The 15165-nt window shown below is 52.5% G+C and overlaps 1 protein-coding gene across 1 annotated transcript in view; it reads right to left on the bottom strand.

Moving 5' to 3' along the window:
* The window catches only part of NUDCD3 (NudC domain containing 3), a 64836-nt gene that overhangs the window by 630 nt on the left and 49041 nt on the right, over positions 1-15165 (bottom strand). Inside the window, exons 4-5 of the mRNA XM_050937536.1 lie at positions 14031-14174; positions 1445-1633 (exon numbers count right to left, since the gene is read on the bottom strand). Of these exons, the coding sequence (XP_050793493.1) occupies positions 1445-1633; positions 14031-14174 (333 nt within the window). The remainder of the gene's footprint in view (positions 1-1444; positions 1634-14030; positions 14175-15165) is intronic.

The following is a 15165-nucleotide window of genomic DNA, read 5'->3' as shown; positions in this document are numbered from 1 at the left end:
GGTCTCTGCCGTTCCCCAGCTGGGGGCCACCACCCCTTCTCCTCAATCGAGTGCCTCAAAACCCTCAAGCTTTTACAGCTGTCTCCAAGAAATGAGTTTAAGGAACTCCCCCAAGCCAGCTCCGCACCTGGCCTTCCCAGCAGCCTGCAGACTCAGGGAGTGGCTAAGCTCTGGGTCTGCGTCAAAGAACAGAGAACGAAGAGGAACCAGCTCATTTCCCAGAGAGCTCTGCACTTCAATACCAAGCTGAAAGGTGCCTCCTGCTTTAGTCTCTCCGCCTCAGACCCACTGAGCTAGGCTCCATGACAGACCTGCACCCAAGCCCTGCCCTTGGGCAGTGAGATGGCACTCAGATAGCTCCCCCTCCGCTCCTGATAAAAGCCACCCTGCTGGGCCACTGCTGTAATGGGAGAGTGAGTGGGAGCCGACTCTGCACCGGTGGCTGCTGTAATGGGAGAGTGAGTGGGAGCCGACTCTGCACCGGTGGCTGCTTGCTACCAACAGACCCTGGGTCACTGGGATGATGGGAGAAGCCAGCTTCGCTCTGTGGTGATGCAAAGCCATTCGCCAGCCTGGGGAGTCTAGGCTCCCTGGATATTGGGGGAAGGCAGCAGAAGTGACGTGTCCCTTTTTACCTCCAGATGGCAGGACACGGACCGTTCCTGGCCACCCTCAGCAATCCTGGCCGTTTCACCTGCAGGCTCGTGCTCCAGGCAGGGCTGCGGCTTACAGATGGCAGAGGCCAGGCTAGCTGTTACCCACTTGCTTCTGGGTGCAGCTCAGCAGGTTAGGACTTGCATATGTGGGCGACTGCCTATCCCCCATGCCCAGCTGTGATGGACAAGACCCCCTCTTGCTGTCAGTCCTTGCCTAGCTCTCTCCAGAACAGCTCTCAGAGGACTGCGGACTATGGAACGCACGGCAGGTGGGCCGCGAGGACTGGGAGGGTATGGAGTGAGGCTCGCCTGCACGGAGGGTGCCGGAGAGGCGTGTGGGGATTCTGATGCTTGCTGAGCGCCAACGGGGAGTTGGGTGGGGTAGGGGCGTGTGTGAGAGATGGAGGAGTCAGCATTGCCACACAGGATGCAAAGTCCAGGCAGCGAATGGCTCTCCTGGGTGCACATCAGAGTATGCAGCTGTTTACGCAAACAAAACTTCAATGGCAGGCAAGATGGTGGCACTCAGCTCCCCGGAGATGGCTCATGGAGAGGGATCTGTTTGAGTCAGAGCAGCTGGGGCCCCTCAGGAAGCCAGGGTAGGTCTACGGCTCCCAGCAGTCACAGCGGACAAGAGAAGGGACAGTGTTTGCTGCTAAGTCCCTTCTCAGTCCAGCCAGGTGCAGCCATCCCTTAGCGCCTGGGGCGCCAAGTCAGAACAAAGTGATCAGCAAGGATCTGCCCAGCCAGCCAACCTCCCGCTTCCCCGCAAGCAGTGAAGGACCTACCAGCTCATGGCTCTGGGGCTTGCCCTGCAGTTTCTGGTGGTAGTCGAAGTTCAGCCTGTCCAGCACGGCGTGCTCCTCTTCGTCCACTGTGGCCATGGAACGCTCCTTGTTGATCTTATCGACGTCGATCGGCTCCTCCCCCTCCAGGATGGCGCTCCACCAGTACTCCCCCACCTTGTTCAGACTGATCTGGGGACACAAAAGCACCGTCAGCCCAGCAAGCAAGAGACAAGGTGCAGCCAGCCAGCCAGGCCTGGGCCTGGAGGGGAGCCCAGTCCAGAAGTCACCGCTCTAGGCGAGGCATGAGCAGGCTAGACAAGAAATGAGGTCTCCTGACGGAGCGTCAGTGCCTGAGGAAGCAAGGGCACCGGAGCTTGCCCAGAAGCAGCAGCTGTAAAAGCTCCTCAACAGCGTTTCATTGGCTATGCTTTAACCCCAGTGAATCAACCGGCTGGCAGCTCCCAGTCAAGGGGGCCAAATAAATACAGAGCAACAGAAGTTCTGCTGCAACCAGAGCGTCTCGAGACACACAAGGAAATCAACTTTAAAGAATTTTCCACACAGCTCCCTGCTCCCAGAACCCTTTGGGCTAAACTACATCTATCATCCACCACTGATCCCCTCACCTGCACCCTGCCCACTAACCTGCTACCCTGGGGCTACTGCTGGCATCAGTGGCTACATCCGTGTGCCTGACTTCCTCCTTTCCCTCCCAACCAAGGAATTAAGCTCCCAAAGATAGACCAGCCTAAGGCTCAGGAGAGGGAATACTTGGCATTTGACAATGGTGCCCGAGGATCCGAAATGGGTACTATATACAGCTAGAAAGGGGAGAGTCTAGCCTTCCGGTGGGGTCACAGGACAATGGATTCACACCCCGGCCATAAACACCACATTTCTGTGCTGAAAAGCCACTTACATCATTTTGAGATGGTGCACGTTTTCTTCGTTGTCGAGTTGCCCTGAGGGAACTCTGGGCGTTGGCCTAACGCAGCACCGTGTGGGGAGGATGAAGGCTTTATGGGCACTCATTTGGGGGGGTGGGGCGGATAGGATGACTGTTGTCGTGAGTTATGCGCCCATCCCAAGTCTTTATACCCTCCCACACCAACAACTACTCACTGTGCGGCTTCTGCTCAACCGTCGCTGCACCAGCTGGAGCTCTACCCACTGAAGGGGACGTTCCCCATGCTAGCAAGCAGTGCCCTGGAGGATGTTTTACCATGCCAGCAAAGACTGCCACCCAGTGGGAACATACACGGCTGCCAGGGTGTGCCCCCCCCCCCCCCACTATGTACTGCTACAGAGGGAACGGGATTTACCATGCTATGCACTGCCACATAGCCCAGGAGAGCTGGGTCGGGAGAGACCTCTGTCTCATTCGCTCTTCCTTCAGATGCTGCTTAATCCAGGATTCTGGTTCCTTGCACTGGATCTACCCAGAGTTCCCCTCTCTTTCCTTCGTCACTCTTAATACTAGTATTTCCATTTTATGAAGAGAACTAAGGCACAGGGGGGGGACCAGACTTACCCGATGTCACACGGAGTCAGTGATCGCAATGGGAATGGAACGCTAGAGTCCTGGTTCTAGCCATTAGGTAACGCTCCCCTACCCACATGGGCCTCTGGCATCTGTGGGCTGGGGGGTTCGCTCTAACCATTCCAGATTCTCTCTGCATCCCAGCCCACAAGTAGGAAAGCGAATGGAGGGGCTGGCTTGCATATGCCCTTTAGCGGGGAGTGGTGTCTCCCTTCACACCCAATGCCAATCTGTTCTAATGACTAGACAAGTTGGTGGGTTGTTTGACTCCACATGGTGAGTTTTTTTAACCTGTCCTTCCATAGCAATTCTTAATGATCAACCTCACCAGAGGGCCAGCTGGTTTTGCAGCCAAGCAGTGCAGGACATCCAGGATTCTCCTTCAAAGAGACATGGGGCCCGCAGTCTCCACCCTCACCCCACTCTCAGCAAGGCAGGTGTCCCTCTGGAGAGCCAGCTCAGCATGCCCCCAAGTCCGGTCCAACAGCAGACACATCAAATCTTGAATTAAGAAACGGCTCAAGAACTCGGGGGCACAACTGCAGCTTCCTGATTGGCTGGCAGTGATGTCATCCCCAGGTCTGTGAGGCCAATAATTCGCAGGCCCTGACTTTTATTTGAATGGATAGATTCCATTTCATAACAGACGTGATGAGAGACCGTGCGTTTCATAGCCACTGCTGAACTGGCAATGGTCCCTGGCTTCAATGCCTGCCGTCGCAGTGCAGCCCCACCTGAGGTGGGCCAGAACCACCTGGCAATGGGGTTACGGCTTATTCTTTTAACCCAATGCCAGGCAAAGGCTGGAGAGCTGAAAAAATACAACTGTGTACTTCCAAGGCTGGAAGGTGATGCAGAACGAGCAGGACTCGCCCCTAACCGCCCACAGGCTCAGAGCGGAGGGACCTGTCAGATGCACCACTTGATTAAGAAATTCAGACCCTCTCAGAGCCAGCTAACGACTCTGCTCATGTGCAGCCCAGAGAGGAGCCCTTGGCACAGAGATTTCACATTTCACTAACCCAGAAAAGAGTCCTGCCTCAGCTCCCGTCAGTCTCATCTCCCATGCACAAGCGTGGGCGGGAAGGAGGCTGAAATGTCACACGCTTTTAGCTGCCGCCCCTGCTTGGTGGGAACGCCTGCCCCGGCGTGTGTGATGCAGAACCTGCTCTGTGACAGGAGACGGGGCCAGGAACGGCTATCAAGAGGGGAAAACAGCACTTTGGAGGCTGCCTGGGAGCCTCACTGCCAGGTGAAGACAGTCACCAACTTCAGAGACAGCCCCAGCAGCTCCGCCCATAGCCAGCAGAACAGGGGTGGGCAGAATATTTTCCTTCATAACTAGGGTGACCAGACAGCAAGTGTGAAAAATCAGGACGGGGGTGGAGGGTAATAGGAGCCTATATAAGAAACAGACCCAAAAATCGGGACTCTCCCTATAAAATCGGGACATCTGGTCACCCTATTTATAACGCTTTCAACAGGCCGGGCCAGAGCCCAATGTCCTGGGCTGCAGTCATGGCTGGTGGGGCAGCGGGGTGGAAGATGACACAGCAGAGAGTCAGATGAGGGAGAAATGTGTGTGTAAACATCACATTGAGACAAACATGGAAGCAGAAGCGGGGAATCCAATACAGATAGGAGCTCCTAGCTCCTGGTAATCAGTATTTCTCTTGCCCACTGTGCTGGGGCCAGCCGAGATGGTTTTTGGTTTTTTTTCCCCAGTGTGTTTTTTATTTTAACAATAATCTCAGCAGTGAAGAAGATATATGGCATGCGTTGGCACCTCTGCAAGATCATCAATAAAGTCAGACAATGCAATTTAGTCAACGCTTTCAACAGCTCTGGAGGGGAAACATGGGCAGAAGTGCACAGCTATTAAAGTTATGAAGCAAGGAGATTTTCTCCTGAGCAAAGGAAAGACGCCAGTTAACAGAGGAGAGGAGGGCGGGGGCATTTTGGGATCAAGCCTTCTGGGCAAGAGGAGCCAGGAAAATATTCCAACACAGATAGCACTGTGATTCCAGCCAACCTGGTGCATTCCTTCCCCTGGTCATTGCATAGTTCAGCTTTAGAGGCAGAGGAAAGACTGCTGAACTGTGAGCACAGGCTACCAACCTGCAGGTGACTAAGCCGGGTACAGCCGGACTCTCCCTTCCTTTAGGGATCTCTGCATTAGCAGCAGCAATCGGGGCCTGGCGTAGGCCATGGCATCTGCTGCAGAACCATGCTCCGGAATCTAAGCTCCAAAATCAAACCCTACTCTGAAGACAGAATTATTCATTCCCTCCTGGACTTTTCTATGGCGCTCCTCACTCCAGGAGCTGAATGCTTCACAAACACCATATGTGAGCCCATGGGGCATTATCCCCATTTTACAGAGGGGGAACTGAGGCACACAGAGATTAAGGACGTTAGGGGTGCCCAATCTGAGGTGTCTATGGCACGAAAGTAGTAAGCATTATAGAGCCCGTCATGCGTGCCAAGCGCAGCTCCCAGCGAGTTCAGTTGCAGCTGCGAGTGCCCAACATGCCTGTGAATCAGACCCCAGTATCTCAAGTTGGGCACCTGGAAGATGAGGAACACAGGGAGTGACCAGCTGGGGAGTAAGTGACTTGCCCAGCATTACATAGGAACTCTGTGGCAGAGGCAGGGATTAATCCATCTCTACAAAGCAGCATTCAACTGCCTAAACCACAGGGCCAGGCTATATTCCTGCAGTCGCCTGCTCGATTCAATACACACCTTCCAATTTCTGCAACAAGCAAGGCAGGGGTCCTACGGACCAAGAGTTCTCAACCTTTTTCTTTCTGAGTCCCCACCCCCCATGCTATTAAAAACTCCATGGCCCAGTGGGGGCAGGGAGGGCCTCGGGGCAGGGGCCCTGGGCATAGGCATAGTTTGCTTCTATTTTATGGGGGCAGGGGGCAGCGGGGCTCGAGCCAGCTCTGCACAGCAGGGTCCAGAGAGGGAGTGCTATCTCCACCCCCTGACTCACCTAAGCAGGCCACTCAGCCTCCAGGTTGGGGAGTGGGCAACCAAAAATTATAACTCAAAGGTGGGGAGCTTAGCTCAAAAAGTTTGAAAACAGCTTAGGGTGCAAGCAAGAGGGTAGCTAGGGGCTGTGTGCAGACTGGGGGTAGCTGACAGTGCAGAGAGGGGGGCTGTGTGTTGGTGGAGAGCTCCCCTGCAGTCCCTGTTCCTGGAGGGGTCTGCCAGCCACAGAGCCGGGTCTCCCCACCGGGGGGGCTCTTACTGGCTGCCTCTGTGGAAGCAACGGGGCTGGGAGCTGAGGAGCAGCTTCAACCCAGGACATCAGCAGGAGACAAGGGAACGTTGCGGCTACCTGCTCCACGGCACCAGCTTTCCGCCTCTGACCTGGCCAGAGGGTGGGGAGAGGAGATGTGGGGAGGGGAGGTGGAGCTGCTCCTGGGACTGCTGGGCTCTTCCACTGCAGTCTGGCGGCTGGGGGGCGGAGAGGGGGGGAAAGAGAAGGAGCAATGCTGTCCATGTTCCCAATTCCGCCCGACAGGGAGCACTACGGCTCGGGGCTCTGGGATTCAGCTCTGAGCCTGTCAGCTTCAGCCCCACGGCTCCTGGCTTCAGCCCCACAGGGTGTGCCAGGAATCAGGGCTTCAGTCTCACAGAGGGCACCAGGGATAGAGGCTTCAGCCCCAGCTCCTGACTTCAGCCCTGCGGGTGGCTCTGGGTTTCAGCCGCAGGACCCTGCGGACCCCCGATTGAGAATCACTGCCACAGACAACAGCTTCATTAAGGGTTGATCCTGTTTCACTATAAAAAAAAAGGAGGGAGTTTTGCCATTGGGTTCAAAGGGAGGAGTGTCCCCTTCCTACACAATCTTAAATCATTCCCTGAGCACTGTCCTATCCTGTCAACTGAATGAAGCAGGGTCCTGTGGAAAAAATAGCACATGCTCATGTATTGAAGACTATCATAATGCAGACACTCAAGGGGCCTGAGTTAAGATGAGGCTGAGCAGTCAGACAGCAGCCGACCCAGCAAACCCCAAAGAACAGAAGTACCCTGTAGTCTCCACTGCCCCGCAACACACATGGCCCAAACGACGGCTTTTGCACATCCACAGCAAACCTGTTGGGGCAGCATCAAGAGAACCGAATCGCACTGCAAAGAGAAATATTGACTTGACCCGCACTATTCATTTCCTTATTGAATTCAATACAAATCAAAACTTTGTGCACTGATTCTTAGAGCCTGAAGCCAGAAGGGACCATTGTCACCACCTGACTCCCGTAGAACACAGACCATGGGACTTCCCTGAAGCTACTCCAGGACAGGCAGGGAGTGAGGGATAGCAGGCTGATGCTCAAACCACTGAGCTAAATCCAGGGTTGTGAATTCAATCCTTGAGGGGGCCATTTAGGGATTTGGGGATTGGTCCTGCTTTGAGCAGGGGGTTGGACTAGATGATCTCCTGAGGTCCCTTCCAATCCTAATAATCTATGATTCTATGACTTCCAGCTGATGGCTGTATTCAGCACTTCAGGGCCACAGAAACCATGGGTCATTCTGCAGGATAGAGGTTCAGATTGCTGCTGAGCGTACAGGGCCTTGACCAGCCAGCACTTGACGCATCTAGAATGACTGGCTAGCACTTGACATGTCTAGAATGCCTTTCAACCAGAGGGACCCCAGAGCCCCTTACGGGCTTTTTAGAAGGGTCATTCACCTCTGGTTGAAATGGAGGGAGAACACAGCAGCTGGACTGGTTTATAAGAGGGAACCAGCAGGGCACCTTCTAGAACTGAAGCTTTATTTTGCCGCCCTAAAGGCCTCCTAATGTTACCAGAGCCGATATTGTGCAGGCTGCAGGACTTATCCCGTCCTGGTGTGGAATGTATTCTTGCTACAGCACGGTGTGCTCTCAGCTGCACAAAGCAATGAGGCAGCCAGGGAAAGGACATAGACTGTAAGTAAGGGAAAGTAATAGTCACAGGGGCCCAGATCCTCAAAGGCATTGAGGTACCTAACTTCCATGGGTGTCCAGGGGAGTTAGGCACCTCATCTTTGAGGATCTGAGGGACCAGTGTCACCAGGGATTCAGGTAAGACTCTTGCTGAGAGGACCGAGGTATAAGTTGAACAGATGGAGCCGAGGGGGAAGCCTGGTCAGTCTGGGTGAGGAAAGAGGTTCCACGGACGATGGGATGGGACTGGAGATGAGATGAGAGATAGGAACGAGGCCTTGGATAGAGGAGTAAAACTGATTGAAGGTAGATGGGGGTTAAGCACTGAGGAGGGCAAAACATGAGGCCAAGAAGCCTGATGCTGATGTGGATTCTGCTTGTCACAGTCGAAAGACAGCACAGGCACAGCACACCAGCCCGTTGCCCCGTGAAGGGACACAACTCAGGAGGGCAGAGCACCACCTCCTTACACCCAGTCCCTGCAGCAGAGCGCCTCTCCTAGGGGCACTGGGGTCAGCACCCACTGTCCCGAGAGCCAGAGGGTTTACCATAGGTGGGAGGTCTGCCATCAAGCACAGACTGGGTCCCACCCTGGTCAGCTTGTCGCAGTGGTCCAGATCCTGCAAGACCTGCTGTGTTGGGATGTGAACGGGAGGGAGGAGGCAAAAGACTTTAAAAATAACATCCCAGGGGGAGGGAGAGAACAAGGTAGGAAGGGGAACAAATTACAGGGCTGAAGTACTAAATGCCAACTTTACTTCAGCTCCAGCTCCAGAAGAATGTCAGTAATGAGCAATCAGGTAGCAGAGAAGGAGCTGAACAGCCAACCGAGAGAAGCAGCAGAACTGTTCAAGAGCAAGTGAGGGAATATCGGGAGGGTGGGGAGCCTGCTTAAAAATCAGCAGGCTCCAATGGAACCTACTCAAGGACATTAAAGGAATTAACTTGGAGACGTCACCAACTGCTCATGGAAGGTGGGAGAGGTCACTGGTGTTGGGGCGATTTTCGACACAGGATCAGAGGAGATCTAGAGAAGTAGAGACCAATTATTAACATCGCCCCAGCAGCTCCCTGGGTGCTATGCAGACAAGTTCTTGTATAGGTGTTCTAGGCAGGACTTTGTAACAAATTCAAACAGCCTGTCTAGCAAACATTGGGGGTTGGGGGGGGGGGGGTGTTGTGCACAACACCAAGCACAGGTTTCTAAAAACAGCTCATGCAAATCTATTTTAATCTCACTCTTTGACAAGCTAACTGGTGTAATGGAGAAGGGGAACGCAGAGGAGATTATACACAGGACCAGGAGTTAGCAAAGACACTTCACACAGTGTCACATGACAGTCACCGAGAAACTAGAAAGATGCAGGCTAGCTAGGACAGTGAAGCCGGAGAGACAATAAAAACTGAGCTTAGGTGTTTGGAGAGCTAGCAGGTCCAGCTAGCATCCAAGCACTAAAAGGCATCAAGAAATGGTAAGAGGTAGAGAATTAGGTTGGGAAATTACAGCCATTGGATTTCTTCCTTTGCTAGACCAAGACTCTAATGTGTTTCACAAACATGCTGGAGGAGAGGATGGAAAATACATTGATCTTTAGTCTGGTCACCTGCAAATTGGACGTAATTAAACAAGACACTGCAGTGGTGCTCTTTTTAGGCAGAGACTAAGGGAGCGTTGAGGAGGATAAATGCAGAGGAAACCAGCATAAGAAACTGGAGGACAAATTGGTTAAACAGGTGGACTGTGGCATGTGGGGACAAAAACTATAGGACAATGAAACAGAGAGGAGTACAGGAAAGCCGGTAGGATGGGGTGGATGGATTACAAGGAAAATTAACTCGATTAGCCCTGTTTGTATTTAATAATAATAATAAAAATAATCAGAAGAAAATAAATGTTGACTAAGATGAGCAGGGGAAAGAGAAGACGTGATGCAGGATGGGGTGAGGAAGCTGGAAGTGAGATGAGGAACAGATGAGAGACAAGCAGCAGGGAGCTGGAAGGCGCAGAAAAGGGAGCTGGAGAAGCAGACGAATAGACAGCCTTGTGTAATCAAAGAGCTGCAGGGCATGGGGAGCACTGCAACCCTCTGCTTACACACTTACCTGGCGTGCCATTAGAGGGGCATGGCCAGGTCCATGGGCTAAGGGAAAGGACATACCTACAGCCTGGAAAACTGAGATGGGATTGTGGAAGATATAGCTGGACAGGAGAGAGATGAAATCTCTCAAACTAAGATAAAAAATGCTGGATTTCAACTGAAGAAATCAGTTTGAACAGCAGACTGACCCCGTCAGTACAGCCAGACCGCTGGGAGCAGAGCAGACATCACCACCCTGAATAGGCAGATGGCCCTAGCCTCAATTATGGTCTGGTCAGAAGCCATCTGAGAGACAGGGTGGGTGAGGTCAGATCTTTTATTGGGGATAGACGTGAACTTCTGAGCTTACCTACCTTGTCTCTCTAATAGCCTGAGACCAACCTTGCTACAACAACGCTGCCTCCGTCTAGAAGCCACCTTTCGTACCAATCTTGGCCCTGCTCCCAATGTCTGCAAGATGGACAGCTTGACAACAGGTACATGTCTGCTGGGAGCCTGCGTGTGCACAGAAGCAGCTCTGTGCATGGGGCTCCGCTGATGTGTGCTCAACTCAAATAGCATGCTGTGCACCTGTTTGTTTTCTGTGCAGCGGGCAATCACTCATCACTGATCTCAGTAACTTCTAACCCTTTCTCCACAATGATCCCACAGAGCAGCACTCAGGAGAAGGTTGGACTATTGCTGCCAATGCGCCAGCTGCTGGGAACGCTGCAAAGATCCCCCATGAAGAGTCACTCGACGTGTTACGAGTTTGCTTTGGCTGCTCTCGCTTCCTGTGAACGCGGCGGTGACAGTAAGTCTGGCCAGCACACACATCTGTGGGAAATAGAACTTCAGAGTGCAATGCCGTGAAGCCATCACCACAGGATTTTAAATGGGCAAGTGCTGCAGAAGGACAAGCTTGTGTTGCTTAACCAACTGCAAACCAGAAACAATACCAGGCGGTTTACCTAACCCGTACAGCTCACATATCAAATGCTTGCAGCGAGCTGTGCGCAAGCAAGAGTTACAACAATTCATTAACAAACGGTCGAATTGCAAACAATGAATGAAGCCGAGGAACCAGCAAACCACTCGTGTCTATTCTGTGAGCAGCAAAGAAGACAGTCCTGCTTGAGAATTACTCACTATTCTCCAATTACCTTCAAGTGTAACTTCATCTACCGCCTCATTGCCCTGCACCCCACACTCCCACCATCAATATGTTAGAAGCCAGCTGGAGATTCTCACAACCCTCCACCGTTTTCACTCACTGATGGCCTGATCCAGCTTGTTCAAGGCAACGAAAGACTCTCATCGACTCCAACGGGAGCTGGAGAAGGCCGTTGATCTTACTTTACCATCTCGCTGGCCCCTTCCTCCTCCAAATCACTGTTATTTAACAAACACAAGTCCTCTTACTAACCTGGGAACTCCCACGACTAACTTTTGCACAATCTGCAAAGTTCCTACAGAATGTCTTTATTTCTTGTTTGTTTTCCTTATTCATCTAGTAGGGACCTTATTAAAACTTTTTCTGGAAAATCGAAGTAAATTATATCACTATTATCTGTTACTTTAATCTTCGTTAGAAGACATGGTTCTCTCTCACAGAAGCCATCCAAGAGTTACACAATTCTTTGGTTAGATTTCCAGTTTTCTTAGCACGACCTATCATAGGATTTTATACAGCTGCCCATCACAGTAGTCTTCCATGTACCACCATCCGCAACAGTGCTGTCCCTAGTGGATGTCATGGTACTGAGGTGACTCCTCTGCCCTCCAGCTGGCTGCTTACCATTTTCCATTACCTCCTTGGGGAGGGGGGGTATCACTCTAGTGACCCAAAGCCTGGTGGAGCAATAGAGCAAAAATAATCCTCTCCCCTAGACTGCAGGAAGCTACGCAGAGACTCAAGAAAGGGGCACTTGGTACATTTGTGCAACATCTGCTATTTCTGGTGCCACAGCCGGCCACACACTGTACATTTCCTCCCAGAGAGCAGCACAACCAGGCTCCAAGGAAGGTCACTTGTTCTCCTGGCAGAGAGATTTAACGTTGCCACTTGCTACCACTTGAGCAACAAACTAACTACAACGACATGGTCCCGTCGTACAGATTTCTTCCAACTCTGGGGCACTCCTTCCCTGCGCAGCTCCCTCTGTGCCAGAGTCTGAGCCCAGGGGTGGCCACATCTTATTCCTACACCTTGAATGTCACCTGGCCTGCTCTCCCCTAGCATCGGGGCTTTTTTGGACTAATTTCCGCTACATAGCAGGGGGGACTTAGGAGGACCAGCTGGCCAGACGTGGCTGCAACACTTGTTGGTTCCCATCCACAGTGAGGAGAACCCATGGGAGACCTCCCTCAGTCAGCTGGCCCTGAGCTAATGATTACACCCCACGTTCTGCAGCCAATCAGTAGCGGAGACAGCTGGTGCATGCAGAAGTAGAGCACTGATACTAGCCGCTCCAAGTGTTCCCATCCAGGCTTTGCCGAGCAGCCTTTTCACCTTGGGCAGATAGGGCCTGTAACATCCCACCCACACCACAACTTCCGCTGGATCAAGATCAGCGGTGGGAAAGCAATTTTTTTACATGGGCATTTACACCCACTCCAGCCTAGGCTCTCCCCAGGCTAACAATGGTTTTCAATGGCCATTGAAAAGGAAAGCTCCTGTCACTCCACACAGGCCAGCACTGCCAGCAAAGTCACCAGCTCCAGGACAGTCTACAAGAACCAGTCCTACAAACTATATCAGGGACAGTAAGGAGGACACTCAACACTGGCTCCCCTACTCTTATGCCCCCTACCCCAACCCCCCTCTCCTGCCCCTAAGTTCCCTGCCCCCAACCCTCCACTCCCTTCCCTTCCCTTCCCCCTCTCCTATGCCCCAACCAATCAAAAAAGAAGTTAATAAAATGTAAACAAAAGCAAATCCCTCCTCCAAGTAGAGTTTTGATCCCAGAGAGGAGACCTGCCAGAGACTCCATGAAACCCACTACGCACTTGGTTATTGCTATGGATTTTATGTGGAAGGTGCCCACGTATTACACTGATGGGCAGCGAGATAAAAGACTAAGCAAGAAAGTGCTGACAAAACTGCCATGTGGGCAGGGCCCTGGGAATCCTCTTCTGGACGAGGCTGCCACAGTCTGGGAAGCAAGACCTCCGCAGTGACGTTTGGGCACTCACTGCTAGTACGCACTGGAAATGTGATAACAATGTGAAGTTGTCCCTTTCATCAGCTGCCAGGTGGTTAAGTCTGCAGAATTGCTCAGTTACGGCTCTCGAAATAAACGGGCAGAGCTCAGAGCACCCAGATTAGCAGGGACCACAGCTCCCACCCCTTGTGCCAACTAACGCTCATCTCCATTAAGTATTAGTATAATGCCACAACTGTGCACATCACGTCACAGTCCCTGCCTCAAAGAACTTCTATTCTAAATAAGATGACACAGGACAGGACAGGGGAGAGATAGAGGGAGGGGAGGGTTGGAAGGAATCACGTGATTCACATTACACCGTGGTGGATCACAGAGACATGTATAAGTGGTGATTGAGGTCGGGCAACACAGGAGCAGACAGCAGAGGGGAGAGCCAGCAGGATTCAAGGAGGGAGCTGAAGGAGAAGAATGAGGATGGCTGGGGTTCCAGGCACAGGAAAGGAGAGCAATGAGGTGAGCAGAGCAAGCAGAGCTCAGGGGCAAGAGAGGAGAGACAGTAGAAGCCAGGGCAGAGGAGTGAGGAGTTCGAACTTGCTGTCGGAACAGACATGCAGCCAGTGAAGGGATGTGGTGGGGAGTGGAAGTGAGAGTCATTTGCAGAAGGAGGGAAGAGAGAGATTTAGCATTTGGTTAGTAGAGCCAAGTCAGGCCCCTTGATTTGGCAAAGGCTGTTACCACCCTGGCTTTGCAGATGGCTGCTTCTTGGTCAAGGAGACACAAAGCCAATGGGTGTGTCGCTCCCGCTCTCCCGCTGGGTGACTGCGAGAAGCGGGTGCCCAAAAGAGGTCGCTCTTACCAAGATGCATTTCCCTGGTTCCAGACTCCATAGGGAACTTTCCGTGTTGATCTTGTGGGTGAGTCTCCCTTCCACGAGGACACGCTGGCTGCTCCCCTCCAGCACGGCCACGCGAATCGAGCTGCTGCTGAGATCCACTGACACCTGGAAGCACAGAGACAAGGAAATCAAAAGGGACATTCCCCCCTGCTTTCCCCCCCATGTTTGCTGGGGCGGAGGGGGGGCGTCGAGTGCACTCACTGGGGATGAGAGAAAGCAAAGCAATCAGTTCTTTATAGAGCACAGAGGCTGGGAATCCTGCCACAGCTTCAGGGAGATGGAAAACCATGTATGTGCAGTCATTTACTCTACTGGGGACTTCATGTGTCCTTTGCTGTTGCTGCAGTTTGAGTGCATGCCTCAACAACTTTGAGAACAGGGGGAATGAGGAGGGGATTTTTGTTCTGCAAAGGATTCCACAGGGTTGAAGTGTCTCTCTCCCTAAATTCTTCACTCTCGTGCTAAAGACAAAGCATACTTGCTGAGTTGGGGTGGGGGGTGGAGGGGAGAGCTTGGCATGGGCTGTAACATCGACACCTGCAACTGATGGAGATTCCAGAATTAACCCGAAAAATAGCATGAAAATTGTGATCTTGGGTTGGCCCTATGCCTCCTGCTGCATCTGTGGTAGGGCTTGGAGAGCATGTGGGTCACAGGGGTGGGGCGGAACATGGCACAGATTAGGACAAGGCAGGAAATGGAAGCAAAGAGACAGCGCTGACAGCAAAGTCAAGAAAGGTTTTATTCCTGGCATGCTCTCTACAAGAATGAGGCCAGGTCCCTCACACAGCAGCAGTGCTGCCATATGGGAGACCCTGGTCAGACCTGCTGTGGAGGGGACATGCTTCTTCCCAAAGGAGGTGGAGGCAACTGCTGGCTTGGTTCATGAAGTGGTGTTACTTTCAGTTTCAGAAGAGACCATCTGTTCTTTCTTCCCCAGCCTGAAGCCGCAGTCACTGAAGAACGGGATCTGGGGGGAGCCCGGCTCTCCCTCTAGAAAAACATTCAGGAAAGGGAACTGCCTCATCTTTCAAACACTGCCTTAGCGCTGAGGAGAGGGGGTTACTGCTAGATTTGTCTGCACACTCTCCCAGAG

The sequence above is a fragment of the Gopherus flavomarginatus genome, chromosome 2, assembly GCF_025201925.1.
Source record: "Gopherus flavomarginatus isolate rGopFla2 chromosome 2, rGopFla2.mat.asm, whole genome shotgun sequence".
Taxonomy (NCBI): Eukaryota; Metazoa; Chordata; order Testudines; family Testudinidae; genus Gopherus; species Gopherus flavomarginatus.
Note: the sequence above shows the minus strand (reverse complement) of the source record. Positions and strands in the feature narration are given on the sequence as shown.